This window comes from Dromiciops gliroides, chromosome 4 (genome assembly GCF_019393635.1).
Source record: "Dromiciops gliroides isolate mDroGli1 chromosome 4, mDroGli1.pri, whole genome shotgun sequence".
NCBI lineage: Eukaryota > Metazoa > Chordata > Mammalia > Microbiotheria > Microbiotheriidae > Dromiciops > Dromiciops gliroides.
Genome location: NC_057864.1, coordinates 234,864,304 through 234,891,877, shown reverse-complemented (window position 1 = coordinate 234,891,877; position 27,574 = coordinate 234,864,304). Strand labels below are relative to the sequence as shown.

Here is a 27,574-nt window from a genome sequence, read left to right as displayed (position 1 = left end):
AGCACGTGGAGCATACGCAGCTCGGCTTCTTTGGGACCAATGAGGAGACGGCGGGGGCTGACGGGACCCAATGGGAGCGATGCATGGTTGGGGCGGTGGAAGGCGGGGCAGCGGCACGCGGATTGGGGCATGGGTCGGCGCACCCAGGCCAATGAGAGCGTCAAGGGCGTGGCGTTTGGGCCGATGGGCGGTGAAGTCCCGCGCCGGCTCTGTAGGGGGCTGGCCTCCACGGATCAGAACCCTAGGAGGGAAGGAGTACTAGGGATGCTTGAGCCCAGATCCTTGAACCTCGGAGCCCTGGGACCTGATTGAAGCTGGGGGAACGGTGAGTAGGGCGCGAACCAGTGTGTGGTCAGAGGGAAGCAGGTTACACCTATGGGGACGCGTTCTTCATTACAGCCGCCGAGGTTTTCTTCCAAGCCACTGGGGGAGGGGAAACTGAGGCACAAAGTAGTTGAATGACTTGTACCCACAGTCCCAGGGTCGCAATTTGTATGTTCTTTTCAATGGGTGCCCGTGTTTCCGTAGGAGGCAGTGATAACCTGAGGTGTGACATTAGGGAAGGGGGCGGGGGAACGTTGATGTCTGTCTGTCTCTGGGGTGAGCTTTCCACTGGGTGGGGGCTGTGACAGTCAGGTTGTGTGATAATGTGGGCACTGTCCTGGCAGGGGGTAGGGGGGAAGAGGATCTACACAACCAGACACTACGGTCCCCACCATCATTAAGCTTGCAGGCCAGTGGGGGAAGATGGGATAGGTAAGCAGGTAATTAATTACATAATACAAGGCTAAATGTGATCAGTGTATGAGAGGTAAGAATAAAGTGCAGAGACGGGTAATTCCTGTCAGGTTTGGAGAAACTTCAAGGAGTAGGTGAAGTTTGAGGGTAGGATTACTAGCAATACAATTCTTCCTCCTCTGCCCCATAATAACAATAATTATTATTATCATAATTATTATGATGTGGGATTTGGTGATTCAGGTGTATGATGGTCTTTTGGATAGTGGGTTAAGTACTTGTCTGCTGAGAGAGGTGTAGAGATAAATGACTTGGAGTAGCCTGTGGACTAGATAAGGGACTGATTAAAGTGGAAAATTTGGGGAATAGAAGGGTGTCTTGTACCATCTGAGCAGTTTGGAAAGTTCCTTCAGCATCAAACTAGAGTTTGTGATAATTATAATAGTTCATTTTTGTAGCCTCTAAGGTTTACAAATGTCAGTTATCTCATTTGATAAAATAAGATGTTTGTAAAGCATTTTGCAAACTTTGCAAATCACTATATAAATGCTAGCTATTGTTATTATCCTCACAACAACTCTTTGTTATATGTGCTATAGAAGGTATTACTCTCATTATATAGATGAGGAAACCGAGGTTCAGAGACATTTTGACTTTCCTATATGACCACACACAATTAGTAAACCTTGGGGATAGAATTCAAGCCAAGATCTCTCTTGACTCCCAAGTCTAGTACTCTTTCTAGGAGATCATACTGTCTCTTTAAAATATATTTGTGTGTACACACACATATATGTATATGTATGTATTATAGGAAGTAGTCATATACACAATTGTGTGTGAATAAATGTATATACATATATAGTATATGTGTGACTATATATATATGGGTGTATACACACACACACATCTCCTAAGCATTGGAACAAATAAAACTGAAACATGGAAAAGCATGCTATTATACTATTAGATTCAGGAAACAGTTGGAGATGAATGAATAGTGGGATCCAATATTAATGGGTTCTAATATCCAAGCATGTAGGGACTTGAATAAAATCGGGTTCTTGAGGAATTATCAGTCTTAGGTTTGGAGCTGATTGGGGTAATCTCAGGATCTTTGGGACCAAGTGGGAAAAATGGAGATACATGAAAGACATGATTAGAGAACAGACAGGAAATACTTTTTGAATTAAATAACGTTTTAACCCCAGTTCTGTTATTATGGGATTAGGAGTAGATTTTCCCAGGTGAAATGTTGTTGTTTAGGGGAAAAGGTAATAGAATCAATAGAATATTAGACCTAGAAGGAGAATTAAAAATATTTCAACCTTCTTCCCCCCCTCCCCCCTACACAAAGTAAGTTACCTGGGCCACACAGAAAATTTTGGGGCAAACTTTGTCTTAACTCCTAGTCCTGTATGCTACTTTGCTTTGGCAGGGGAGAGGGGGGGAGTGATGATATCAAGATCTCAGGGCCTGTTTGAACACCCAGGTGAGGGGGCTATACTCAATGCATAGAAAATTATTATAATAGTGCTTGGGTTCCAGATAAAAGAGGATAGTGATTATAGATGCAGAGAAGAGATTGGACAGTTTAACTTCTAAATAGAGTGGAGCCTGGTAGAAGGGAGCAGACAATTTCTTGGGTCTTTCAGGGTCTGCTAAGGGAGAGCTAGCTGCCAAAGGCCATATTCCTGAGTCTGGGGAAGGATGGAAATAGAGTATCATACTGTACTGTCCCTAGGCTGGGAGGGACTGGGCACCTGGGCTCCAGGAACTAGGCCAAAAATTAGGCAGATGGCACAGTCCCAGGTATATATCAAAGATACAGATTAGAGAGGTGAGTGATATCTTCCATGGACACTAGAGCCGAGAACTTTTGTCAGAGTACTAGATATGGAACAGGACCAAAGGCAGGGTACTGAACTCCTTTGTGGCCTTACACCTGGGAACTTTATATGCAAACATGATAAAGTGAGGGACTTAGATCAAGGTAGTACCTAAGACCCCAAAATCCTCAGGCTTTCCTGCAAGCCCTTGGCTTCTCTTCCCCAAAACCCTTCTAACCCCCTTAACTCAGCCCTATTTCCAACTACTTGTCTTCTTCCAGGTACTTAATTAGTATCAGTTTTAACCTAATGCTCCCTACTGCCAAATCTCTCCTCTATCTAGGCCCAGTTCACTTTCAGCTAGAATATTATAAGATTCCTTTGATCTGTCTCCTAGGTCTCTCCAATTGCTTTGTCTGCATTTAGCTTTGGTTTTCTTATCTTGTACTTATACCTCTGTCCCTTAACCTTTGGTTGCTACTGTAACCAAGGGGGACAGGGGCGGGGTGGCATTTGGAAGGCAAGGAAGCAAAGATGTTTGTTAGACTTATAGGACCCAGCTTTCCACACCCTGGCCTTTTATGACCATGTGAGCAAATTTGGGGTACAGTTTAGAGATAGTGATGATAGAACTTGACGGTCTGGATGGTTCATTGTAGGAGAAAAAGGATTGACAACTGGGTCCTGTAGCTAGCCACCCATTTCCCCCATTCTGTCTCTCCAGGAACACCTGGCTTTGGGACAGGAAGGGGGAAGGTGGGGGTAGGGAGGGAGTGAAGAGGGAGCCGGGAAGGAGCTGGGACGGGACGGTTGCATGTCCTAGGCTGACTGCCAAGAGAACAAGATGTTCTCACTGCTGTGGCCACCGCCCTCCTACTGGCTGCCTCCCAAACCACTGCTTCTCCTGGCTTCCCGGCTCCCTGCCCCACATTCTCCAAGCCGCTTTGCCCCGCCTGCCGCCTGCCCCCTTCCTCTGCTTTGACGTCACTCCTTTACCTGCCCCTTCTCCTTCCATTGACGGCAGCAGGGCTCGGTTACTGTGGGAACAATGAGACTGAATAGAAGTAAACCGGCGGCGGGGAGGGAATGTGGAGGAGGATAAGGAGGGAGGAAGAGAAGGGGAAGGGAATAAGCTGTTCTATAGAGCCTACTATGTGCCAGGCACTGTGCTAAGCACTTGACGAGGATTATCAAATTGATAACAGGATGGGGGGGGGGTGTAGGGGGGAGTCTGGGAGAGGGAGCAGAAATCCAGCCTGGAAAGTGATAGGATTCCTAAAACCAAGGTTACCGAAGAGAGCCAAGACTGGGAGGGGGGAGCTGGAGACTCCAATTGGGAAAGACCCGAGAGAGAAGAGGAGTTGGTCAAGAGGAGCAGTAGTAGCCAGTGTGTGTTGATGTACAGGGAATTTCCTGAAGGGGAGACCGAACCTCCAGGATCCTGAATTCTCTTTGTTCTATTCTGATTCACAGGGTTATTTCATAACTTCTGAGCCTCAGTTTTTTCTTAAGAGACCTCCAGACTCCTGTATCCCTCCCCCCTATTATAAAAAGGAAACCATTGTTAAGGAAGGCTCAGCACATGTGACAAGGAGGGATTGATGCACCCCATGCCTAGTTATGTCAGCAGTTCTGGGGCCTTCTCCACATATGGCCATGTTTCCTGGGTGTGGGGGTGTGGGATGCTTTCAATCCTTAAAGGCAGATTTCCTAGCATTTGTACTTACACTTCCCTCCCCATCTCTTAACCTCCATTTTTCACAACCTTCCAAATCCTGAATTCATTCCTAGTACCCAGACAGTCTTAAAAAATACATATTTATATATATATATATATGTGTGTGTGTGTGTATATGTGTATGTGTATGTACATTCATACATACATACATACATACATACATATGTCTTCTATTTCTAGCATCCAGACTCCTGATCACTCCTTTTCTTGGGTCTCCACCTTTTGTAGCTTCAGGGACCCAAATGTGTATTGCCACTGACTTCTCCCTTCCTTTTTTTAAATTAAATTTTATTGATTTCTTTTTGTTTTCAGTGTGTTTTGTTTCCCTTTTCTCCCTTTCAGAGGACCATTCCATATAGCAAAGAGTATTTTTAATAGAGGAAGAAGAGAAAAAACAAAACCAATCAATACATTAAAATAAAAAATCCAAAAAGATTCCATAAGTGTAACCCTTCCTGGTTACTTTCCGGACCCCATTCACTTTCCCCTGTCCAGGGGCCCTTCTGGCATATCTCACATCCTGCTCTTAACCTCCTAGCCTTTTCAGCCTCCTTGTGGTGTCCAGGAGAACTAGAGAACTGAAGTCACTGAGTGGGCAGCTGGAGAGACCTTTTCTCTGATTGGCCATTGGGACACTTGCCTTTCCTAGTGGGGGTGGAGGGCATGTTTTTGCCATTATATTCTGATTGGTTTTATGTGCCCCTTGATGTTCACCTTTCCCCTTCCCCCCACACATCAAATCCTGATTGGTTCTAGCTGCCCTTTTTTACTCCTGATTGGCTAGAGATTCCCCTTACATTGTTTCTGCTCTGCCCACAGCTGCATACCTGAGTGGAGGTGACTCAGGGGTCTTAGCTAGGGTTACCTCTCATTCCCCCTGGCCTCTCCAATAAGTACACTGGTCCCAGGTGCCCAAGGGGCTTGAAGTGGTATTTGAAATCTCTGGAAGAGTACAGCCTCATTAGCATGACAAGGGATGTATTCTCCCCTATACTGCCCTGAATCTGTGTCTTATCCTTTTTAATTGTGAATCTCTATTCTCCTTCCCTACGACCTTTTTCTGGATCAAAGTATCTAGCTAATTTTGCAAAGCCATGATCATTTATACACACACACACACACACTCAAGTCATTTCTCATCCTTGCTTTATAAAACTATATATTATCCCAATATCCCTTCCGCCCAAGTGCCAGCACCCAGGTCCACGTGCAGCCGTGTGTGTAACAGCCCTGACCTCAGTGGGGGTGGCTGGCCAACCAGGCACCTTGCCGGGATCCTCAGCCAATCAGAGGTAGGGCTTATGCATCAGCAGGCAGGAAGCCAATGATGGCCAATGCCTGTCATTATGCAACCCGCCTCTCTGCTTTTAGAGAACTTCTCCTTTCCCGGCAGAGAAAAGGACTAGGCAGGTAGGGGCACTAGAGATTAGACCCACCCAGCAGCACCCTTGCATCCTGCCTTGGGGCCTCTGTTCCCTGGGCTGCTTCCAGGATCCTCTGGGAATCCAGGGTGTCTACCTCACAAGTAAGTCTTGTTTTTTTTCTATCCCTTCTCTGAACCCAAGTATTTTCCCCCAATCCCTGACAAGCTTCCTTCCAGCTTCCTCCTTCCCCCACCCCAACTTATGCACGATTGATCTGTGCCTAGGGACCCTCAGCACCCCTCCTTCCCCATACTACCCCCTGTACGACCCTTCTGACTGACTCTTCCCCAAATGTTCCTGCTAGATTCTTAAGACCATGATATCTATTGCCCTACAGCATCAGTTTTTAACAGTTACAACTCCTTCAGGAATCTAGTCTCATTCTCTAACTCATCTTCTTGATTCCCCCCCTTGCCGTTTTCTCGATGATCCTTATTCCCCTGCAGGAAGCCCATTTATCCCAGGCTCACAACTTTTCTTCTTATGAGAGTCCCAACTTTTCTTAGGACCCTCCACTGGATTCTTCCCTTTCTGCACCCTGGCTTTGTTACCACACCAGGAACTCCCTTTGGCAGTTTCTCCCCCATCCCTGGCCCAGTGCCGGTTGTGATGTCAGCCCAGGCTAAGGCTAGAACATCCCGTTCCCAGACCTAGTTCTTGCTGTTGGCTGCAGCCTTCTTCCTTCTCCTGGCTCTGGTTTCAAAAATACTTGGGGTTGAGAGAGAAAGCATAGTTAGAAGAAAAAAAGGTCGGGGGGGGGGGGGGACGGAAAGGGAGGCTAGACAGACAAATGGTTGTTTGCTATATTACTTCCCACTCCAGTGGGGATATTTAGTGTGCTATGTAGTATCTTGAATTTAAAAGTGGTAGAGAAAAGGAAGAGGGAAAATCTGAATTCCTAGGAGATAGGGAGCAAATAGCCACTAGCAGTTGTTTGGGGTTGAGAATCTTGTAGAAAAGGGGATAGAGGTTATCTTTTTCAGGTAGAGATTTAGCTGAGTTTCTTGAAACCCAAGCATCCACCTTGTCCCTTCTTCCCATCTTTCTCCAACCTCCCCCCCCAATACCCTATTATTTCTGCTTTTAGAGACTCAGAGAACAGAGTCTAGCATAGTTCCTGCTCCCCACTTGAAATGGTGTGTATGCTGAGGTGGTTTAGGGATGTGGAAGGTCAGGGTTGTGTACGAGGTCCGTTCCTGTTACTTAGTAATGCTTTGGGGTCTTATCCAGGCTGCTTTTGGATCACATATCCCACTCATATTTCTACTTCTACTTGAAAGCAGCAAGGGCACATGGGTTAGGGTGTGATCTCCTCTACTGCACAAAATGGGAGGAAAGAAGAAAAATCAATCACCCTGTTCTTCCTCCTCCTTTCCCTCTTCCATTCCTTCTTCAGGGCCTCTGGGTTCCTCCAGCAACCGCTGAGCTCAGCCACTGACGTAGGTTGCCCCGGCTACAATAGAGCCTTTAGCTGAAGTATGTGGCTGGTGTAGTGTGCGCATGTGCAGTGGAGGTGGACCCTCCTCCTGCCCCACCCCCAGTCTCCTTCCCTTTCCCAAGATAAAATTAGCCCCTGAGTCCTAAATATAGGATCTTTTCTCCCAGTTTCACTCCCCTTTCAAATAAAGGTGGATTGTTCTCCACAGACAACCCAATCATGAAGTCAGTACCTTAATGAGAATTGAGGGGAAGTACTCACATTCAACTCTCATCTGTGTCAGGCTTGCTATCTCAGGAAACTCAGGAGAGGGCTCCTAGGATCCCAGAGCCAGGGACTTTAATGACCGCCTGGTCCAACCCCTTCATTTGACACATAGGGAAACTTAGGCCCAAGGAGGTCTGCAAGTAATTCATTAAGTGCCTGCTATCTCCTTGTCCTCAAGGAGCTTACATTTTACTGTGGGAGACAACCTGTAAATAACCAGGTAGATACAAGATATATACAGAATAGATGGAAGATAATATGAATGGGGCAGGAGATGGGAAGGAGAAGTCTTCTGAAGGTGGGATTTGAGCAGAGCCTTGGAGGCGGTGAGGAAAGAACCTTCTAGGCATGGGAACAGCTAGGCCAATGTGGCTGGATCATCAGAAGGAATAACAAGACTAAGAAGGTAGGAGGGAGCCTTTGGAGAGTTTTAGTTGTTGAACAGATGATTTTATATTTGTTTCAGGGTTTAGGGGTGGGGCAGGGTGACAGGGACAGACCTAATGGAAGGTGGATTGGAGTGGGGGAAAGACTCAAGACAACTGATTATTCCAGAGGAGCCGTATTGTGAATGGCTGTTGAATGAGTGGAGAACAGGGAACACATAAGAGGTATTGTGAAGATAAGAACAAGATTTAGCAACAGATTGGATCTGTGGGGTGAGGGGGTGAGGAGGCGAGAATGATTGTTCGGGTTATGAGCCTGGGTGATTGGGAAGATGGTATTGTCCTTGACAGTAAGATCAAGATTGGAAAGAAGGGAAGATTTGGGGAGAAAGAAAAGTCATCCAGGTTTGGAATGCTAAGTTTGGGATGCCTGGGAGACATTCAGTTCAGGGTGTCCAAAAGGCAGCGGATGGCTGGAGATCAGGAAGGAGACTCAGGCTGGATATATGGATCTGGGAATCATCTGTATGGAGAACATAACGGAACCCATGGGAACTGATGAGATCTCTAAACAGGAGTGACCTAGATGAATCTCTAGCAAAGGAGACTGAGGAGAGGTGGAAGAACCAAGGGAGAGCAGCGTCAGGAAGACTTGGAGGGGAGAGTATCTAAGAGGAGCAGAGGATCATCAGTGTCAATAGATGCAGAGAGGTGAAGAAGAGAAGTGTTTTGCATTTGGGCAGTGAAGAGGTCACCCAGGACTTAAGTGTCAGCTCCTCTAACTCCAAAGCCAACTTTCTACTGTGCTACATTTACTTCTCTCCAAAGCCTTTAACCCACCAACTTTAAGCTTCCCTTCCCCTGTCTCCCTTCAGTCTCAAACTTTCTAGAATAAAGTTTTTCAAGCATTACTGGAAATCAGGAGGGAAAGAATGTCTCATTTCTATAATACTTTAAGGTTCGCAAAATTAATCATAGATGGTATAATCTTTCTTGGGCCATTATATACATATGTGTACTTAATAGGCTTATGTAGCACTAGATTTGGAGTCCAGAGACCTGGGTTCAAATATCAGCTCTTTTTACTGGCTGTATAGCCTTGAGCAAATTGTTTAGACTCCTCCATTTTCTCATCTATAAAATTAGGGTATTGAATTAGCACTCCAGCTCTAAAGCATATGACCTATACTGAACATATATATTAGGGAAGAACCTTCCTGGGAGTCCAGAACAGGATCTGTTGCTATACCAATAAAGAAAAAAGAGGCAGAGAGGGAAGACTAAGAGCTTGGGCCCCAGGTTCATTGATGGGAATAGACACTAGGAGACCTTTGGGTACATGTGTGGCCTTGGGGCATCTACCCCAAGTCTAAGATTCACCTGGGTTTATATGGTAGTGGTGGGAAGAGTGATTAGCTGTTAGAGTAGAGGTACAGTGGAAAAAGCCAAGTGCTAGAGGGCGAGAAGCCTTCTTTCTCTCCTTTTCCCCTTCTTTCTCCATCCTCCAGGTTCCAGCAGTGATCCTTCCCCACAGTCCTCACTGACTTCACCTCTTGCCACTGCTTCCTTCTCCTCTCCCCAACCAAGGAAACCCTGCCCTTAAGGGCTTTGCTGTATTCCCTCGTGGTGGCCTCTCCCCCTTCACTGATTTTTTCCCCCTGTCCTCCCCATGGTACCACCATGAATGGCGCTGTTGAGGGAGGCAGTGGGGCAGGGGACCCAGGCCCTGGGCTTGGTGAAGGGTTTGATTCAGGGGGATCCCAATCCCCTGGGCCCCCCGAACACAGACCCTGCCCTGGTCCTGGCCTAGCGGATGATACAGATGCAAACAGCAATGGTTCAAGTGGCAATGAGTCCAACGGACCGGAGTCCCAGGGTACTTCCCAGCATAGTTCTCACAGCTCTTCTTCTGGTCATGGGAAAGATTCTGCCCTGCTGGAGACGACAGAGAGCAGCAAGAGGTAAGAGGAAGGAGAATTGGGTGATGGGACCTAGGAATAAGGAGAAATTTGAATAATGGATATGGAAGTAGCTTAGGGGTCCAGGGACTTGAAAGAATCAGAGAAACTTGGGGAAATGGGAGTCAGATACTTTGGAAGGGGCAGAAGCTGGCCTTTGTTAGTAGATTCTCAAGATGCCAGGATGCCAGATACCTACCGTGTGATGATGAGTGGCTGGACTCATATTTTCATGTTCTCTATTTTTCTCCAGCACCAACTCTCAGAGCCCATCCCCTCCAAGCAGCTCCATTGCCTATAGCCTCCTGAGTGCCAGCTCTGAGCAAGACAACCCATCAACCAGTGGCTGCAGGTAATGGTGGGGATAGGAGTTGAATATACCCAGGTTCCTGGAGAACATTTGCCAGGAGGAAGAGCTTTATATTTACTCCTGAAAGTAATAGGATGCTGAATTCCTAGTGGTTGATAGGTCTTGTTCCCCTCTACTTCGTTTGCCCTCTGCAGCAGCGAGCAGTCAGCTCGAGCACGAACTCAGAAGGAGCTGATGACAGCCCTCCGAGAGCTGAAACGTAGACTTCCACCAGAACGCCGAGGAAAGGGTCGATCAGGGACTTTGGCCACCCTGCAATATGCACTTGCCTGTGTTAAACAAGTCCAGGGTAAGCTGCTTGGGGGTACTGATGTTAGACTTTAGAGCAGAAATTGTATTGGCAAAGAGTCCAGGGCCTGGGAAAGGAGTAGGGGACATAGAGGAAATACAGGAAGAATGGGCTCAAGAGGGGCCTACGGGTAGAAGGAAGGAGCTGGATGCAGGGGACAAGGGAATCAATAGCTAGGCTAGGTGTGGAATAGGAGAGGCCAGCACAATTCAAAGGAACAGGGCTTGGCACGTAGTAACCACTATATAAATGTTAGTTACTATTATTATAACGGGAAGGGGACACTCTCAACCTTAACCTCCTCTACAGCCAATCAAGATTACTACCAGCAGTGGAACTTAGAGGAGGGGCAGTCTTGTTCCATGGACATGTCCAGCTACACTTTGGAGGAGTTAGAACACATCACATCTGAGTATACTCTACGAAATCAGGTCAGCCCTAAACCCATCTAATCCTTTTCCTTCTCTTCCCCTTCCCTCTTCTCTTTTTTCCTTCCAGTCTTTTTTTCCTTTTCCTAGTTCTGACCTTAGTTTCTTCTTCTCCTCCCCTCTACCTGTTATCCATTCCTTGTCTCGACTGTCCCTTCTCACACATTTTTGGTCCTTACCTCTGTGGTATCTCTCATAACCATAAAGTGGGGATAATAATAGTACCTACCTCCCAGGGTTGTCGTGAGGATCAAATGGGATCATATTGCAGGGTGCTTAGCATGGTACCTGCCACATAGTAGCTGCCATAATAAATGCTTGTTTCCTCCTTCCTTTCCCTCCCTTCTCTCCCTGCCTCTCAGTTCTCTTTTACTTTCTCATTGGCCCGGCTCCCTCTTCCTTTCACTGGGCAGCATTCTATTGATGACTGAGCTGGCCACCTAACCTTGGCCTTTTTTGTTTTTGTTGTCTCTTCTTCCCAGGATACTTTCTCTGTAGCTGTCTCTTTTCTCACCGGCCGGATTGTCTACATTTCGGATCAGGCAGCTGTTCTTCTGCGCTGTAAGAGAGAAGTCTTCCGGGGTGCCCGGTTCTCAGAACTCTTGGCCCCCCAGGATGTCGGTGTCTTCTATGGATCCACTGCCCCTTCTCGTCTGCCCACATGGGGTTCCCGAGCCTCTGCTGGTGAGGACTGTGAAAATCTTGGAGGTGGGGCCACTGTGAGATGTGAAATAAACTAGTAGAGCAAGGGCAAGAAACCATAGCAGGAGTGAGGGTGAGTAGACTCAGATTTCTAGCCAGGGAGGTAAGGAGCCTCAGGCATGAAAGAGCAAGGGAGGAGCATCCCTGGCCTTGGAAATATCCTAGTATTGGGAAGTAGTCTGGGAGGTAGAGGCACGATGGCACTGACCCTACTTCACTGTCTCTCTCCAGGTTCAGGCCCCATGGATTTCACACAGGAGAAATCAGTCTTCTGCAGGATCAGGTAAGTTGGAGAAAAGAATAGAGCAAGATGGGCAGACCAGGAAGGTTCTTTATTCAGTGGCTATTTGTCTTCACTTGAGACATTCTCTTTATGTCTGTCTCAGGGACCGTGGGCTTGTGGTCTGAGGTGGTTGGGTAGATGAGCATCATGGTTGGAGCGTAGGGAGAGAAGGGATTCATGTATTCTTCCTGTTCCCCCCGTGATGCTCTGTTTCACATCTCCCCAAACCAGAGGAGGCCCAGATCGAGATCCAAACCCCAGGTACCAGCCATTTCGACTGACCCCCTATGTGACTAAGATCCAGCTTTTGGAGGGAGCCCCAGCGCAGCCGTGCTGTCTGCTGATTGCTGAGCGCATTCACTCTGGGTATGAGGGTAAGTGAAAAGGCAAAGAGAATGGGGAAATCAAGAAAGAATTGAGATGTTGTGGTCAAAGAGATCCAGTTCTGTGTGACAAAAGAAAAGGCATCAGACTTCTAACAGAGAAGGAACCATTAAAAGGTGCTCAGTTCGCCTCCATTAGTTGTTGTTTTTCCCTTGAGTCATTGGAATACTTCACTAGAGGTCAGGAGGCCTGATTTTCTACTCTTCCCTCTCTCACTTATTTGCTCTGTGACCTTGGGAAAGCGTCATAGTCTCTTGGGCCTCAGTGGCCTCATCTGTAAGAGGAGGATAATAAGCCCTTTCTAGCTTCAGGGTAAAGGACTGCACCAGATAATCCCTCAGAGTTATTTTCTAGTTCTAAGATGTGACTCTAGGAAGAGAGAGCAGAGGTTGGAGGAGATGATGTAGGATTAGAAAGGCTGAACTTGTTTGCTAAGAGAGGCTGGGGTTGGAGTTGTTGCCAGAGAAGACTCCAGATGATGCTCACTCCTATCTTTTCCAGCTCCCAGGATTCCCCCAGACAAGAGGATCTTCACGACACGGCACACACCCAGCTGTCTGTTCCAAGATGTAGATGAGAGGTGAGGCCTGAGGCCTGAGGCCTGGGGCTTAGTGCCAAGGTCTTTGAAGATAGATCCTGGGGCTGAGTAAGACTGGACAATAGCATCCCCTGGGAATATGGTGAATCAAGGGATTGGGAGTATAAAGCCTTTGGGACTGAGGTCTCTTTCAATGATTCCTCACCTTCTAGGGCTGCCCCGTTGCTGGGATACTTGCCCCAGGACCTACTGGGAGCTCCAGTGCTCCTTTTCTTGCACCCTGAAGACCGACCTCTCATGTTGGCAATCCACAAAAAGAGTAAGTCCCCAAAGTGGGGCTCTTTGCTGCCTAGCTCTGCTTTTTCTTCCTTTCATTCTTCCAGCAGCTCCTCTCCCTGCATGCCTCTGCCTCAGACATGCCTTCTCCCCCTATACTACAGCCCCCAGCTAACTCTGCTTCCTTTATTGCTTCCATCAACCTGTTTTCCCTCTTCATCATCCTACAGTTTTACAGCTATCAGGCCAACCTTTTGACCACTCCCCCATCCGCTTCTGTGCCCGAAATGGGGAATATGTCACCATGGACACCAGTTGGGCTGGCTTTGTCCATCCCTGGAGCCGAAAAGTCGCCTTTGTCTTGGGTAGACACAAAGTTCGAACGTGAGTAACCTGTTAGTCTGAAGGAATGATGGGGTGGAGAGAGGGAGGGAAGAGAGCTGGAAGGGGGTGGGGCAATCTAAGACAGGTAGATAGAGGATCCAAAAAATTAAGCAGACGTGGAGAATTTGGGAAACAAGTAGTGAAAGCTTCACAATCTCTCCACCTCTCCCTGTCCTTCACCCTTTGTAGACCTACTTTCCATCCTCCCCACAACTTCTAACCAGTACTCATCACTGCTTCTCTAGGCTGTCATCCCTGCACTAGCCTTTAGTCTACCAGTTCAACTTTATGGTGACTTCTCTTGAATCTCTTGTTGCATTGTCCTGTAACCCCTCATTCCTTTCTGTCTGTCAATCCTGAGTAATTCCTGTTATCTGACATTTCTACTCCTTGGTATACACAGACCCCAATCTTTGGTCCTTCCCTCTTCTTTCTATGTTGTTTCAATTAATCTCAGCAGTTCACCTGAATTCAACTTTAATTTGATGTAAGATGACTCTTAAATCTATTATGTCTTTCCTGGACCTCAATCTTGCTTCAGTAACATGGATGTTGGACAGCTCTATCTGAAACTCTACTAATGCATCTCCAACTCATTGTGTCCAAAACAGCACTCATTATCTCTCCCCTTAATCTACTCTTCCTCCTAATTTCCATACTTCTGTCAAGGGTACTGTCATTCTCAGTCTAGGAGTCATACTTAACTCCTCTTTCTTAACTCATTCTCTCTCCCTGCACATCTGATTATTTGCTAAGTGTTCTTGTTTCTACCTCTACAACATCTCTTGCATCCATCCCCTTCTCAATACTTAGACCATAGCCACCATAATTCAGACCCTCATCCAAATTGCCTATAGGGTTAAGTACAAATACATTGGTTTGAACAGAGGTTCTTCATCTGTAAAGTCCTTTACATCCTGTATCTACTTTATCTTTTCCATGATGATTGCACATTACTCTTCTTCACATACTCTGTGCACTGGCCAAACAACTTGCTGTTCTCTAAACATCTCCTACCTCTGTGCCCAGGCTCTTGTGTGGACTCAAATCCTTCCTAATATGTGCCTGATCGCCATTTATTGTGTGTGTGTATGCATTTTATATATAAAGTATATAGTATTTATCTTCAAACTTGTATTTCCTCCAGTAGATTGATTTTCTGTTTACCCCTCCCCAGGGCTCCCTTAAATGAGGATGTATTCACTCCCCCAGCCCCTGTCCCAGTCCCCTCAAGAGCTATGGACCCAGACATCCAGGACCTCTCAGAACAGATCCATCGACTACTGTTACAGGTGAGAGGAAATAGATAGAACTATAATGGGAGGGCTGCTTCAGGCTTTGAATCCCTCTGGCTTTGGAAGTTTTAAGCTTTCTCATTACTTCTCTTTTTCCTCCCCAGCCAGTCCATAGTGTGAGTCCCACAGGGATGTGTGGATTAGGCCCTCCCACCTCTCCTGGTCCCTTTTTGAGTCCTGGCTCATCCAGCGACAGCAATGGTGGAGACACTGATCATCCTGGGCCCCCTGTTCCTGTGAGTGCCCTCCCTGCTCCTAGCATGTTGATGATGGTGATGATGGTGGTGGTGGTGGTGATGGTGATGATGAGAATGGATAATAATAAAATAATCAGTGTTACCATTGTCATTTGGCCACTCCCTCTTTCTATCTCCTGGTCTTTTTTCTCACTAGCTGCCTCTCTTTGGTTGCCTGTCTCTGTGTCACTGTCTTCTCTCTCTACTGTATTCTTTCTTGGTGTACCCCAAATAATCCCAGTTCTATGGTTCTCCCCTCCAGGTGACATTCCAGCAGATCTGTAAAGATGTACATCTTGTGAAGCACCAGGGTCAGCAGCTTTTCATTGATTCTCGGTCCCAACCCAACTGGCCCCCATGCTCAGGTGAGAAAATGGCTAGGCTTGGGAGGTCGGGGCCCAGAAATCAAAGAGGGACTATACCAAAGGAACAGTCACACCTACCATAATTTTCTACTTTTGCTGTTCTCAGCTCCAGATTCTTTCAAGACCAGGGACCTCCCAGGCAGACCCTCGGAACCAGCTCCTGGACTGAACCATGTTCGGCCTCTTGTGGTCAATACTACCCCTGAGGATTCAGAGAGAAAAGAACCATCCAATTGTTCCTACCAGCAGATCAATTGTTTGGACAGCATTATCCGGTATGACACTACATCTCTCAATGCTTCTAACTCCCCCACGATGGCTTTCCTTTTCCTGTCCCTATCTCTCACTCTGTTATCCTTATATCATTATATTATGTTGTCCATTTACCATACTCCCTCCTCTCCACACACAACTCCAGCTTGGTTTATTTTCTTTCTCCATCCCCTTAGTTACCTGGAGAGCTGTAATGTCCCTAATACAGTGAAGAGGAAATGTGCCTCCTCCCACACGGCATCCTCCACCTCTGATGATGACCGACAGAAGGCAGGCCAGAGCTCTGGAGCACCCAAGAAAGGTAAAGAAGCCACATACCTCAGCTTTGCCTTTCCTGGGGTCTCTAACCATTCTCTTCCCTTCCCCAGCCTCCCCAACATGGGACTCTTCGTTTCTCTTTTCATCTTCCACTAACCCTACTCACCCACCCTGTCCTGACTTCATGTCAGTCTCTCTCCCTTTTCTTCCTCTTTTCTTAGCAGTACATTCTCTCTGATCTGTGGCCATCTTTTTTCTTTGTTTCCTTGCTCCTTCCCTTTCTGTTCCTTGATGCAATTTTCTTTCTGTGTGGTCTGCTTCTTTTTGCTTCCCTATACATTCATGGAGGTGGTTTTCCCACACTGCCTCCAACCCTATTGGTGGTCCCTCTATATTTCTGTTTTGGGTTCTGCTCCCTAGTTCCTTGTTGTCTTCTTCCATCAATGCCTTTCCCTTTCCCATACTCACTTGCATCCCATTGCACCTCCTAACTGGTGCTTGTCTCTCTGCACAGATCCGCCAGAAGAGCTGTCTCGGGAGGGGGCCCCCCTCCAGAAGGAGCCAGTGGTAGGAAGTCCACTGACCCCACTCGCTCTTGCCAATAAGGCGGAGAGTGTGGTATCCATCACCAGTCAGTGTAGCTTCAGCTCTACTATCGTCCATGTAGGAGACAAGAAGCCCCCGGAGTCGGGTATGGGGGGTGTGGGGTATTGAAGGGGGTGGGCTAGAGCCATGGGTTGTCTGGGAAAGCTCTAGGTTCTAATACTTTGGGAGTGGAGTATTTGCCCTTCTGTTTTTCCTCTTTCAGCCCCATGTGTTCTGATAAACAATAATACAATTCTGGATCAATTTATTGGAACGGGAACCTTTTGGGGTCCTTACTGGCATTTCCCCCAAACTTTCTGCCTTTTTTAAACCTTTCCGTTAATCCTTACTCTTATTTTCTTATCAGTTTACAGAGTTTTTCCACCTTTCAGCCCCAGAAGTTTACTCTGTATGCTATGGCTGCTTCTTTGTGGTTTTTCTCTCCTCCTAATCTCTGCCCCTTCCCCATTTTGTTTACTGTTCTCTTTCTTCATGAATTTATTAAAACTGTTGGAATAGAAGAGCAGGGAGATCAAAGATCAGAGAAGTAACAGTGACTAGAACTGGAGAGAAGATAACAGGATGATGATGATGCCAGGGTCTCCTCCAGTGATGACTGGAAAAGCATGTATAACCCCATAGTGAGGTGGAAAAAATGATGCTTTAAGGAGACCTCCATAGGATAGAAACTGCTAGAATGAGCCAGAACATTCTTTTTCCCTAGAGAGCTCTGCACAGGGGAGAAACCCTCCTCCATGGGGCTGGACCCAAGGTTCATTGTCCCACATATGACCAATATAAACACTCAGACTGAAATGTTTGTGGGAGGGAAAGTCAGGCTTTTTGTGGATAAAAAAGGAACTAGGATATTGTCTTGGAAAGGAGAGCCCTATGGAGTAAGGAAGGATGAGCAGAAGTTGAGGGGACTGGGACGTTTGAGAAATGAGTAGAGAGGGCAAAGGCAAAATGGTGAACGAATGTATGAGGCAGGAATCCTGTTTTAACTCTTTTCCTCTACTTTTTTGACCTCTTACAGATATTGTCATGATGGAGGAGTTACCTGGCCTGACCTCTGGTCCAGCTCCCAGTCCAACAATGGCCATTCCTGACCCCACTCCTGATGCCTACCGCCCTGTGGGATTGACCAAAGCTGTACTGTCACTTCATACACAGAAAGAGGAGCAGGCCTTCCTCACCCGATTTAGGGATCTCAGCAGACTCCGTGTCTTTGATACCCCTTCCATGGGACCTTCACCCCCTGTCAATAGAGGTAATTTCACCCCTAGGCCTCACCCTACTACCAATTCTTGAATTCATCCCAGAAAGAGGAGATGGTAATGTTGCCTACAGTGCCTTCAGCCCTAGGAAGCATGACATAACTTCATGTTCATTGGAACTAAAGGGTGGTAGGGTTGGGAAGAGAGATAGATTAGCCCAGGATAAGAAGAAAGGTGTTAGATGGATTTGGAGGAGAGGATAGAACCCCAACTTGTGAGAACGTGTGGTTTGAGGAAAGAGAGCAGCCCCACTCCCAGTCCCTCTCCTGCTTATTCAATTAGAGAAGGATCCTAGGCTACAGCAGGAGATAATGGAAGGATTTTTATTAGTAGAGGAAAACTAAGAAGAAGGTATATGTACTACTTGTGTTCAGTTGTCTTTGAACAATATTGCTGTTACTGTATACAGTGTTCACTTGTTTTTGCTAATTTCACTATTCATTATTTCCTGCAAGTCTTTTCTAAATTAATTAGCTCATCATTGGTTTCCTAAATTAATTAGCTCATCATTTCTTTTGGCACAATAATATTCCTTCACAATAGTGTTTTAGGGCATTTTTTCATATAACCAAAATATAGCTTTGATTTCTTTAACCAAAAACTGCCTGTTCATATCCTTGACCATTTATCAACTGGAGAATGACTCATATTCTTATAAATTTGACAAAATTCTCTATATATTTGAGATATGAGACCTTTATCTGAGAAACTGTCTATAAAATTTCCCCCCCAATTTTCTGCTTTCCTTCTAATCTTTGCTACATTGGTTTTATTTGTACAAAAACTTTTCAATTTAATGTAATAAAAATTATCCATTTTACACCTCACAATTCTTACTAGTTCTTAATGTGAGAAAATAATTACTAATAATGAATTTCTTGGGGGGACCCAGAGATCAGTTTCAGTCCTTTCTCCTCTCTCCTCCTCCCCCCCCCCCCCCAGAAAGTCCATTTCTTGAGGAACTTCAGCAAATCTTGTAGGGACAAATCCCAGGGAACAAAAGAAATGGAGATTGATTCTTTTGTCTAGCTCAGTGAACTGCTGGGATCAAACCACACCTAAATACTGGACTTTTGCATACTCTTCCCTTATGTCATCTGTAGAGTTCATTTTAATTTAGACCACCCTCAAGTCATGTCAACCAATGGAATTGAATGATGCTAACCAATTAGCTTTGATCAATGGATAATGACCCGCCTCTATCAAAAGAAGATCAAACCCTTGGTTGTGCTAAGATCAGGCCTCTTTTGGCTCTGAATGTGTGAACTCTTCCTCTTAGGACAATGTAGCTATGAAGAACTGAGACCATGAGAAGTTAGGGAGACATGCGGTCAATATTTTACTAATATATAATATTTATTAATAAATGCTTACTGCCAAAACTGGTGTAATAGCCATTAATATATAAAGAGCAATCAATTAATTTACAAAATACAGTTACAGCAATAATTTTAAAACACACATTAATGAATCCTCATTCATGCCTCTCTTCCCTGCCTGCTGTAATTCTTTTCCTGAAGCCTTCTTCTAATTCAGCCCCTCATTTCCCTAGAACTGCTCCTCTCACCCATCTAGACTGAAAAGTGATGTTTCTTTGGACCTTCTCTAAGTTGGGTTGTGTCCTGGCTGCTTTTTGATGGCTCCAGCTTGTCAGACTAATGGCAGTGGGTTATAGTGGAAAAAACACTGAACTTCAAGCCAGGAGACCAGCATCCACATATTGATTCCACTACTTACTCATTTTGTGACCCAGGGAAGGACATTTAATCCCTCTTAGCTCCAGTTTTTCCATTTGTAAAACCCAATACTTGAAGTTCCAACTGCACTGGGCTATTGTGAGGAAAGTGCTTTGTAAACCACCATGTGCTATATCAATGGTCATTGTGCTGGTAGTAGTGGGTGAGGGGGCATTTACCAAAGAGTCTGCTAACCTTGCTCTCTCTTGCCCTTTCACAGGCTGCTGCCATGGTCCCACTCCTCCTGGCCGACGCCATCATGGCAAATCAAAAGCCAAACGTTCAAGGCACCATCAGCTTCCTCTGACTGAGACCCCTGGCTATAGCTCTCATACTTCCCCAACACCTCCCAACACTCCATGGCCCTCTCAACCCAACCCACCCACATCTGCTGCTTTCCCAACAGTGGTGCAAACCTACCCACTACCTATTTTTTCATCCAGAGGTTGCCCCCAACCTTCAGCTCCTACTCCATCCCCACCCTTTTCTTCCCCTTTGGTAACTCCTATGGTGGCCTTGGTCCTACCCAACTATCTGTTCCCTTCTCCCCCCACCAGTTACCCCTGTGGGGTTCCTCAGGCTCTATCAGATAGGCCTCTCACTCCAGCAGCCTGTACACCTTCCCCAATATTACCTCCTATGCCACCTAGCCCCCCTGAGTGCCCTGATTCACCCCTGTTCAACTCACGGTGCAGTTCCCCACTCCAACTGAATCTGCTGCAGCTTGAGGAAACTACCTGGGGGGAAGGGGGAGCAGTTGGGGAAACTGGGAGCAATTCCAGGCCACCTGCTCCAGGAGAAGAGGCTACACAGCCAGAGACTGGACTGGTAAGCATCTTCAATCTCCCACAGATTTTCCTCTTTGCCATATCCCTTTCTAGTGTTTCCATCTCCCTGCTTGTCACTAACTTGTTTGGGTCTTTGGGTCTGTCTATGGCTGTTTCTTGTTTTCCATCCCCTTCCATTTTTTCTCTTCTACTCTCATGTCAGTCTGTCTTTCCCTGTAGTGTTCATTCTCTCTCTCTCTCTCTCTCTCTCTCTCTCTCATGCACACACACACACACACACACACACACACACACATTCACTCACTCACTCACTCTCCTCTCTGTTTCCTACCCCTGCCTCCCTCCTCTTTTCTCCCATTTGTTTCTTGTCCTTTTATCTTTTCTGCTTAGCCTCAGAATCTGGAGGAGGTAGATGGTAAAGTGTCAATTCCTCAAGGTCATGGACTGTTTCTCTTTTTGTCCATGTGTCACCAATGCTGCAGTATTGTTGAAGGGGTTACTGACTTTGGCGTTACTTGAGTATTCAGGGAGGAGAGGACAGGCATGAAGGGGAAGAACTTGATCCATGCCCTCACCAAGCCTGAGCCTCTGATCCCTGGTCTCCTCTCCACAACTACTTAGGTGGAGATGAATGACTCCTCTAATCAGGATGCACTGTCAGGCTCCAGTGACCTGCTGGAACTGTTGCTTCAGGAGGACTCCAGATCTGGCACTGGCTCAGCTGTGTCGGGCTCCCTGGCTTCTGGCTCTGGCTCCCGTGGTGGGAGCACCTCAGCAAGCATCACCCGTGAGTACTGGGGCCTTTTCCTTGGAGTCCTTTTTTAGGAGGGAGGCATCATCTGATCGTCTTACTTTAAAATGAACAATCATGGCTCCCTCAACCACATCCCTCCACTTTCTCCTGAAGTCACTTGTTCTCTTTTTTTTTTCCCTTTTAAGACAGGAAGACTTGACTTCTCTGACTTTTCTTTTCCTCTTTTCCTCAGGCAGCAGCCAAAGCAGCCACACCAGCAAGTACTTTGGGAGTATAGACTCCTCTGAGGCTGAGCCAACAGGGGCCCAGGTTGGAGTGGACCCAGGGGCAGGACCTGGGGAGCAGGTCATTAAGTATGTTCTGCAGGATCCCATCTGGCTACTCATGGCTAATGCTGACCATAGGGTCATGATGACTTATCAAGTGCCCTCCAGGTAAGACACCTGGGCACAGCAAAAAGAGGAGGGTCAGTCCCAGAAAAGGGAGGAGTTGAGGAGAAAGGAATAAAGGAAGAGGGAAAAGTTAGAGGATGGTGAGGACAGGGGCAAGTGGAATTTTATGGTAGAGAGAGAGTTAAGTCCTCGAGGGAGGAGATGCTCACATATTTCTAAATACCAGATGGTATGAGCGAGTCTGCTTCTGTACCTTACACTTTCAACCTCCCTCTGTCTATCCTTTCCCGTTCTTATAGGGATATGGCTTCAGTTCTGCAACAGGACCGAGAGAGGCTCCGTGCCATGCAAAAGCAACAGCCCCGGTTTTCAGAAGAGCAACGTAGAGAGCTGGGTGCTGTGCATGCCTGGGTGCGGAAAGGCCAGCTGCCCCAGGCCCTGGATGTGATGGTGAGAAAGAGGGGTTAGGGCACAAGAGAGTCTTAGGGAGAAGAGGTAACACCTCTAGAAGTGGGAAGTGAAGGGGACTAGTGAGAGAGGTTTTGGGAGGTCCTGACACTGTCTTCTTCCCTCCCCAGGCTTGTGTAGATTGTGGCAGCAGCACACCAGATCCCCAGTATTCAAATGACACACTCTTCCCTGAGCTGGATGGACTGGGGCTGGAGCCAATGGAGGAGGATGGTGGTGGGCCCTCCCCAGACACAGCCATGAATGAAGAGGAACAAGGTGGGGAGCTACCTACTTTGGAATTACCTGCTCTGAAAACCACCAGCTAAACACTCATCTCGGGCCATCGAGAGAGTCTTGGCCTTACCTCTGTCATTGCAATAGGGGAAAGAACAAATGAAAAGCTTCATCCTCAAGACAACAGGAGATTTGCTTTTGCCTTTCAGGCATCCAGGGACAGATAACCCTGAATTTTGGCCCTTTCTAATTGAACAATCACAGTTCTGCCTCTTCCTAAGGGACAGCCGAGGGTAAGCGGTTGGGGCTTCTTAGGGACCAGCCAAAAAGAGGTCTCCCTCTTCATCCCATTGGAGACAATTCCACTGACAAAGGAATAAATCCTACTTAAAGAGTAGGATATCTTTCTAAATTCCAGCTGAGCAGGAAGACTGATTGCTGCTTCAGGTGTGGGAACTCTTAACTACTTATTTATTGGGGAACTCTCCCTTGGTCTTTTCCTCAAAGGCCTGATTCCCTCCCCATCCCCCACTGTTGGTGGGGGATGGGGAGGGGTTAGGCATCAGGGAATGAGTACCTGAGGCCCAAGCAGGCCCAAGGTATCCAGATCCCTAGCTCCCTTGTGTTGGGGAGAGTAGAGGACTATGGGTCCCTGGTGCTGCCGCCCCTTAGGGTGGGACCCAGGTGTCTTCAACTGTGCCCCATCCCCCCATCCCCTTAGTGATATTTTTGTGTTTTTGATAGTCATGTCTGTCTCTTTTGATATAAAACAGAAAACCTGTAACTAGACATTGTGGCATGAAGTCTGTTGGGAACCAGGGTGTTTCTGTTGTCATGCTATTAGTCTTCAATTGGACAAACATTTAAGTATCTACCAGGCAGATAATTTCAAGATTATAATCTAATTGGGGAACGGGTGTGTGCAGAGGTGCATCAATCCAGGGCTGTCTGGGGCTTGTCTATACAGCTACATAAAGAAGAAACCAATTAGCTGTGGGAAGGGGTATGTGAAAAAGACTGGATTCCACATCCTAATATTCATAGATTCATAGGCTCACAGATTACTGAAACAGGAAGGACCCTGAAATTCTTCCCATTTCCCCCTCCTGTCCTCACCCACCCCCCTTTTCCGGAGGTAGAAACTGAGACCCAGGGAGTGATTTGCTCAAGGTAACAGCTAGTGAGGGTCAGTACTGAGACTACAACCTTCATCTTAAGTCTCCCACCTCACCCTCACCCCCACCACACTAAGCACAAACACTCAGGTGACTAGAAGCTGGCCTATTTGCTCAGCCTCTGGTGGATAATTGCAAGCAGCCAGAGGCTGGTGAGGAGGCCTGTCCTCAAGTAGCCTCTCTTCCTTTCCTAACAGGATCTGGACTCTCAGGTTTAACTCCTTCACAGGGTTTGGCTCTCCATTGTAAAGCAGAGGAGCCTCCCAGATTCTAGGTCTATTATCTAATAACCCCAATGCTGGGCCATCTTTTTCTTTGAATCACCCAAACATGAAAACTACACCAGTGCTTGACACCACCACTATCATCCACACTCTCAGAATTGACACCTGCTATGGAGAAGACTGGGGTAGGCTGAGGACTAGGGGACCCTGCCCCAAAAAGGGGAACTCAGAATTTTTGAGGCTGCAGCCTGTGATGTGAGCCTGAGAGCAGGGAGGGAGGATGGGGTTCTCTTTTAATATGATAGTTGCTGGAGTCACCGAAAAGCAGGAATATTGGGGAGGGAGTGGAAGTACATGACCCCATGTCTCAAACTGACAATGGAGCTCTCCCCTACAGAGAGGAGCTTTGGAGAGGACCGGTTGGCCTAGTTATTCCACTCGTTGAATGGATGCCAACCGTGTGCAAGGCACATTTAGGCTCCCCGGAGCCCTTGACCCCTCTCTCTCGAGCTCTCCAGGTACCCTAACCATCCAATCCGCAAAATCATTTTCCCCCTCTATAACTTGTATGCGCCTGCTTAAAAAACAACAGCTCTTTGGGTTCGAATCCCAGCCGCGCTGCATCTGTTTTTTTGCTGCAGTAATTGCGCACACTCCTACTCAGCTTGAGATGGGCAGGGGCTCCCCGCTCGGATGGGTGAGTCAGTTCATTTGTGCCAAGTTCTGCTCTTTTTACTTCCTTGTGTCTGGGACCTCAGAAACTAAACGTATAGGAATCACACTCCCGGCCCTAGTGAGAGAGACAGCCGCAAGTGAAGGGCTAGATGCAGACTCCCGAGCTGCCTTTCTTCCGAGGCTCTCCGTTGTCATGGCAACATCATGGCGTGTGCGTGCGTGTGTGTGCGTGTGTGTGGGGGGGGGGGCGCGCGCGCGCCCGCCCCCCTGTTTCCCCTCTAGTGGTCCCTCGTTGCCCAGGGAACGTCGTGAGGATGGATGGAGACGCGGGAAAGCACTAAAAACGGTGGGTAGGCACAGGCATCTGTAAAGCATTTAGGATGGAGCTGGGAGGGGACCACAGGTGCCTGGATTTCAGTAGGTGAGAGAAACCTGGGATGCTTGTGCAGAGATCCCCAAAAGAGGCACTGGGGGAAAAAAATGAAACTTAAGGTAAAATAGGGGTGAGGGGAAAAAGGATGCATTGATAGGTTGGTATTGATGGGAAGAAAAAACTAGCTGCTAAGCTGTGATGGCCGAGTGGTTAAGGCGTTGGACTCGAAATCCAATGGGGTTTCCCCGCGCAGGTTCGAATCCTGCTCACAGCGTCTATAGGATGTTTTGGAAATAACAGGCGCTCTGCTTTGATGTCTCTTACTCTTATCGTACACTTGGAACGTCCTTTAGACTTCAGACAATTTAAATCGTTTGGGCACCTCCATCCCTGAATCTACCTTTCTTTGTACAATGCTTTCTCTGAGCCTTCCTCCCGGCAGCCTCGAGGTATGTTGATACTTCAGCCAGTCAAAAGGTATTAATGTTTTTATCGATGCCGTTTTAAAAAAACACACAGTAATTTCCATACAGATCCTAGTTACCCCAAAACCAGCCTATAGAGTCACTAAATAAATACAATATTTTGCTCCCCTAGTCCCCTCCCTCTCTGCCAGAAGGATCACTCATTTAAAGCTGGGAAGGACACCAGTGCTATCTAGTCTCACCCTTATACTTGCACAGAGGAAGAACTAAGGAATGAAGTTCAGTGATTTGCCCATGTTACACAGGTAAAAAGTAACAGAGACTTGAATCCAGGTCTTCTGAATTCAAATCTAGTGTTTCTCTTTTTTTAATTAATGTTTTTCAATTAACAAAATTGTTTACCCTCCCAACTCTCTCTGTATTCTTTTTTTTTTAAGTGAGGCAATTGGGGTTAAGTGACTTGCCCAGGGTCACACAGCTAGTAAGTGTCAAGTGTCTGAGGACGGATTCGAACTCAGGTACTACTGACTCCAGAACTGGTGCTCTTTCCACTGTGCCACCTAGCTGCCCCTTCTCTCTGTATTCTTGCAAAAAGAAAAAGAAAGCCTTGTAACAAATATGCATGGTAAAGCAATGCAAATTCCTAAATTGGCCTTGGACAAAAATGCATATATCTCATTCTGAATCCTGAGTCCATCATCTCTCTATCTAGAAGTAGATAGCATGTTGCAGCATCAGTCCTCAGAAATCATGGTTGATCATTTCACTGATCAGATTTCTTAAGTCTTTTAAAGTTGTCTGTCTTTACAATGATTTTATTGCATAAATTGTTCTATTTCTCTCCACTTCACTTTGCATATGTTCATATTAACCTCCCCAGGTTTCTCTGAAACCATCCCTTTCCTCGTTTAAAAAAAAAGTCCCAATATTACATATCGTGTTACATTCATATACCACAATTTGTTTGGCCATTCCCCAGTTGATGAACACCTCTTTGCCACTACAAAAAAAGAGGTGCTATACATATTTTTGTACATCCCATTAATTTTTTTTTTTTTTAGTGGGGCAATGAGGGTTAAGTGACCTGCCCAGGGTCACACAGCCAGTAAGTGTCAAGTATCTGAGGCCGGATTTGAACTCAGGTCCTCCTGAATCCGGGACCAGTGCTTTGTCCACTGCGCCACCTAGCTGCCCCATCCCATTAATTTTTACAAAGGAGGAAACTTTCCTAGTTCCTCGACCCATCTTATCAGAACCTTAGAATATCAGGGTTGGAAAGAATTCAGAATCTCTCTAGTTCAACCTGGACCTGAACAGGAACCCACTTCTACAAAGTTCAGAAGTGGTTATCCAGCGTCAGTTTGAAATCTTCCAGTGTGGGGAAACCATCTTGATGGCTTGAGAAAGCCCCTTTCAACTCTTACACAGCTGTAATTCTTAAGAACTTTCCCGCCTCCAACTTGGAATCTTTTGTGGAAAAGCTGACCAAGTTTACCCTTTCTACTACCACATGACGGCCTTTCAACTTTTCGAAGACAGCTATCATGTTTCCCCTAAATCATCTCTTCAATCAGTTCTCATCCTAACATACTGATTTCTCTCCTTCCTAAAATATGGCCCCCAGAACTGAGCACAACACTTCAAATATGGCCTAACCAATGCAGTCTACAGAGGAATTATTTCCCGGGTCTAAAAGGTATGACTTGCTTGATGCAATATAAAATGGCATTGGCTTTTTTGTCTGTATTGACAATATCTACGCAGATTTTTTATAGCCTTCTGCCTTTCACCCCAGTCTTTTTCATGGTGCCTGTTTTTGTATATGTGGCAGATTTTCTGAATCTAAGTTTTACTATTTGGGTGGGGAGGGGCTGGATTTGTGATATCTCTGGTACAGAGATCTCTCACTGAAGAAAGTCTCTTTACCAATGCAGATTGGTCTGATTTCATTTTATTGGATTTGGGCTATCAAGATAATTCTGGGTTCTAATTCTGTCATTAAAAGTATTAGCTATGGGGCAGCTAGGTGGTGCAGTGGATAAAGCACTGGCCCTGGATTCAGGAGGACCTGAGTTCAAATTCGGCCTCAGACACTTGACACTTACTAGCTGTGTGACCTTAGGCAAGTCACTTAACCCTCATTACCTTGCCCTCCCCCCCAACAACAAAAACAAAAGTGTTAGCTATTCTCAGCTTTATAACTGCTATAAATTTGATATGCATCTAAGTCATCATTACAAATATTGAACAACACAGGACCAAGGACAGATCCCTGAGGTCTATCACTATATATACATGCCTCTAATTGGGAATCAGACCTGATCCACCTAATTGTAACCTGGTCCATACTGGTCCAGCCTGTCCTCAAAGATCACATGAGAGAACTAATTAATTAGTTGATTAATTATATTAAGTAAGTACTTACCATGTGCTAAACACTAGGAACACAGATCAGTCCCTGTGTCATTGGGCAGGCAATACAAATAGGAGAATCGTAGGAAAAGATTGCTATTTTTTTATAATAATTTTAAAAATAATTATAGGAGTGGTAGCTGAACCCATAGAAGAATAGAAGGACTCCAGGATCAAAGTTGATATAATTATGGTTCAGGATTTAGAAAGAGGTT

General features: G+C 46.3%; 1 protein-coding gene and 1 non-coding gene across 5 annotated transcripts; both read left to right on the top strand.

The window, feature by feature from the left end:
- Window positions 1–184: 184 nt before the first annotated feature.
- On the top strand, window positions 185–22,859 carry PER1 (period circadian regulator 1). Of its 4 annotated transcripts, none has more exons than XM_044003747.1 (23): window positions 185–325; window positions 9,329–9,781; window positions 10,032–10,130; window positions 10,283–10,437; window positions 10,747–10,868; window positions 11,348–11,549; window positions 11,799–11,850; window positions 12,082–12,224; window positions 12,736–12,814; window positions 12,985–13,091; window positions 13,279–13,432; window positions 14,610–14,724; window positions 14,832–14,963; window positions 15,226–15,328; window positions 15,435–15,603; window positions 15,778–15,902; window positions 16,374–16,550; window positions 17,481–17,714; window positions 19,678–20,285; window positions 20,867–21,032; window positions 21,232–21,433; window positions 21,691–21,841; window positions 21,970–22,859. In XM_044003747.1, exons 2-23 carry the CDS (start codon window positions 9,501–9,503, stop codon window positions 22,165–22,167), a joined length of 3,774 nt encoding a protein of 1,257 aa, XP_043859682.1. In that variant the 5' UTR covers window positions 185–325; window positions 9,329–9,500; the 3' UTR covers window positions 22,168–22,859. The 4 variants fall into 4 exon arrangements, with proteins under 4 accessions (XP_043859682.1, XP_043859686.1, XP_043859683.1 ...); XM_044003748.1 differs by lacking the exon at window positions 185–325 and adding an exon at window positions 5,674–5,830; XM_044003749.1 differs by lacking the exon at window positions 185–325 and adding an exon at window positions 5,891–7,840.
- A 1,855-nt stretch (window positions 22,860–24,714) lies between these two features.
- On the top strand, window positions 24,715–24,796 carry TRNAS-CGA. Its single transcript has one exon. It is a non-coding gene; the product is annotated as a tRNA-Ser (tRNA).
- The last annotated feature ends 2,778 nt before the right edge of the window (window positions 24,797–27,574 follow it).

Coding starts and splice junctions, on each gene's coding strand:
- PER1 (XM_044003747.1), top strand. CDS start 9,501: ATGAATGGCGCTGTTGAGGGAGGCAGTGGGGCAGGGGACCCAGGCCCT. Junction 10,438..10,746: donor CTGTGTTAAACAAGTCCAGG/GTAAGCTGCTTG, acceptor CCTCCTCTACAG/CCAATCAAGATTACTACCAG. Junction 21,434..21,690: donor ACTTATCAAGTGCCCTCCAG/GTAAGACACCTG, acceptor CCGTTCTTATAG/GGATATGGCTTCAGTTCTGC.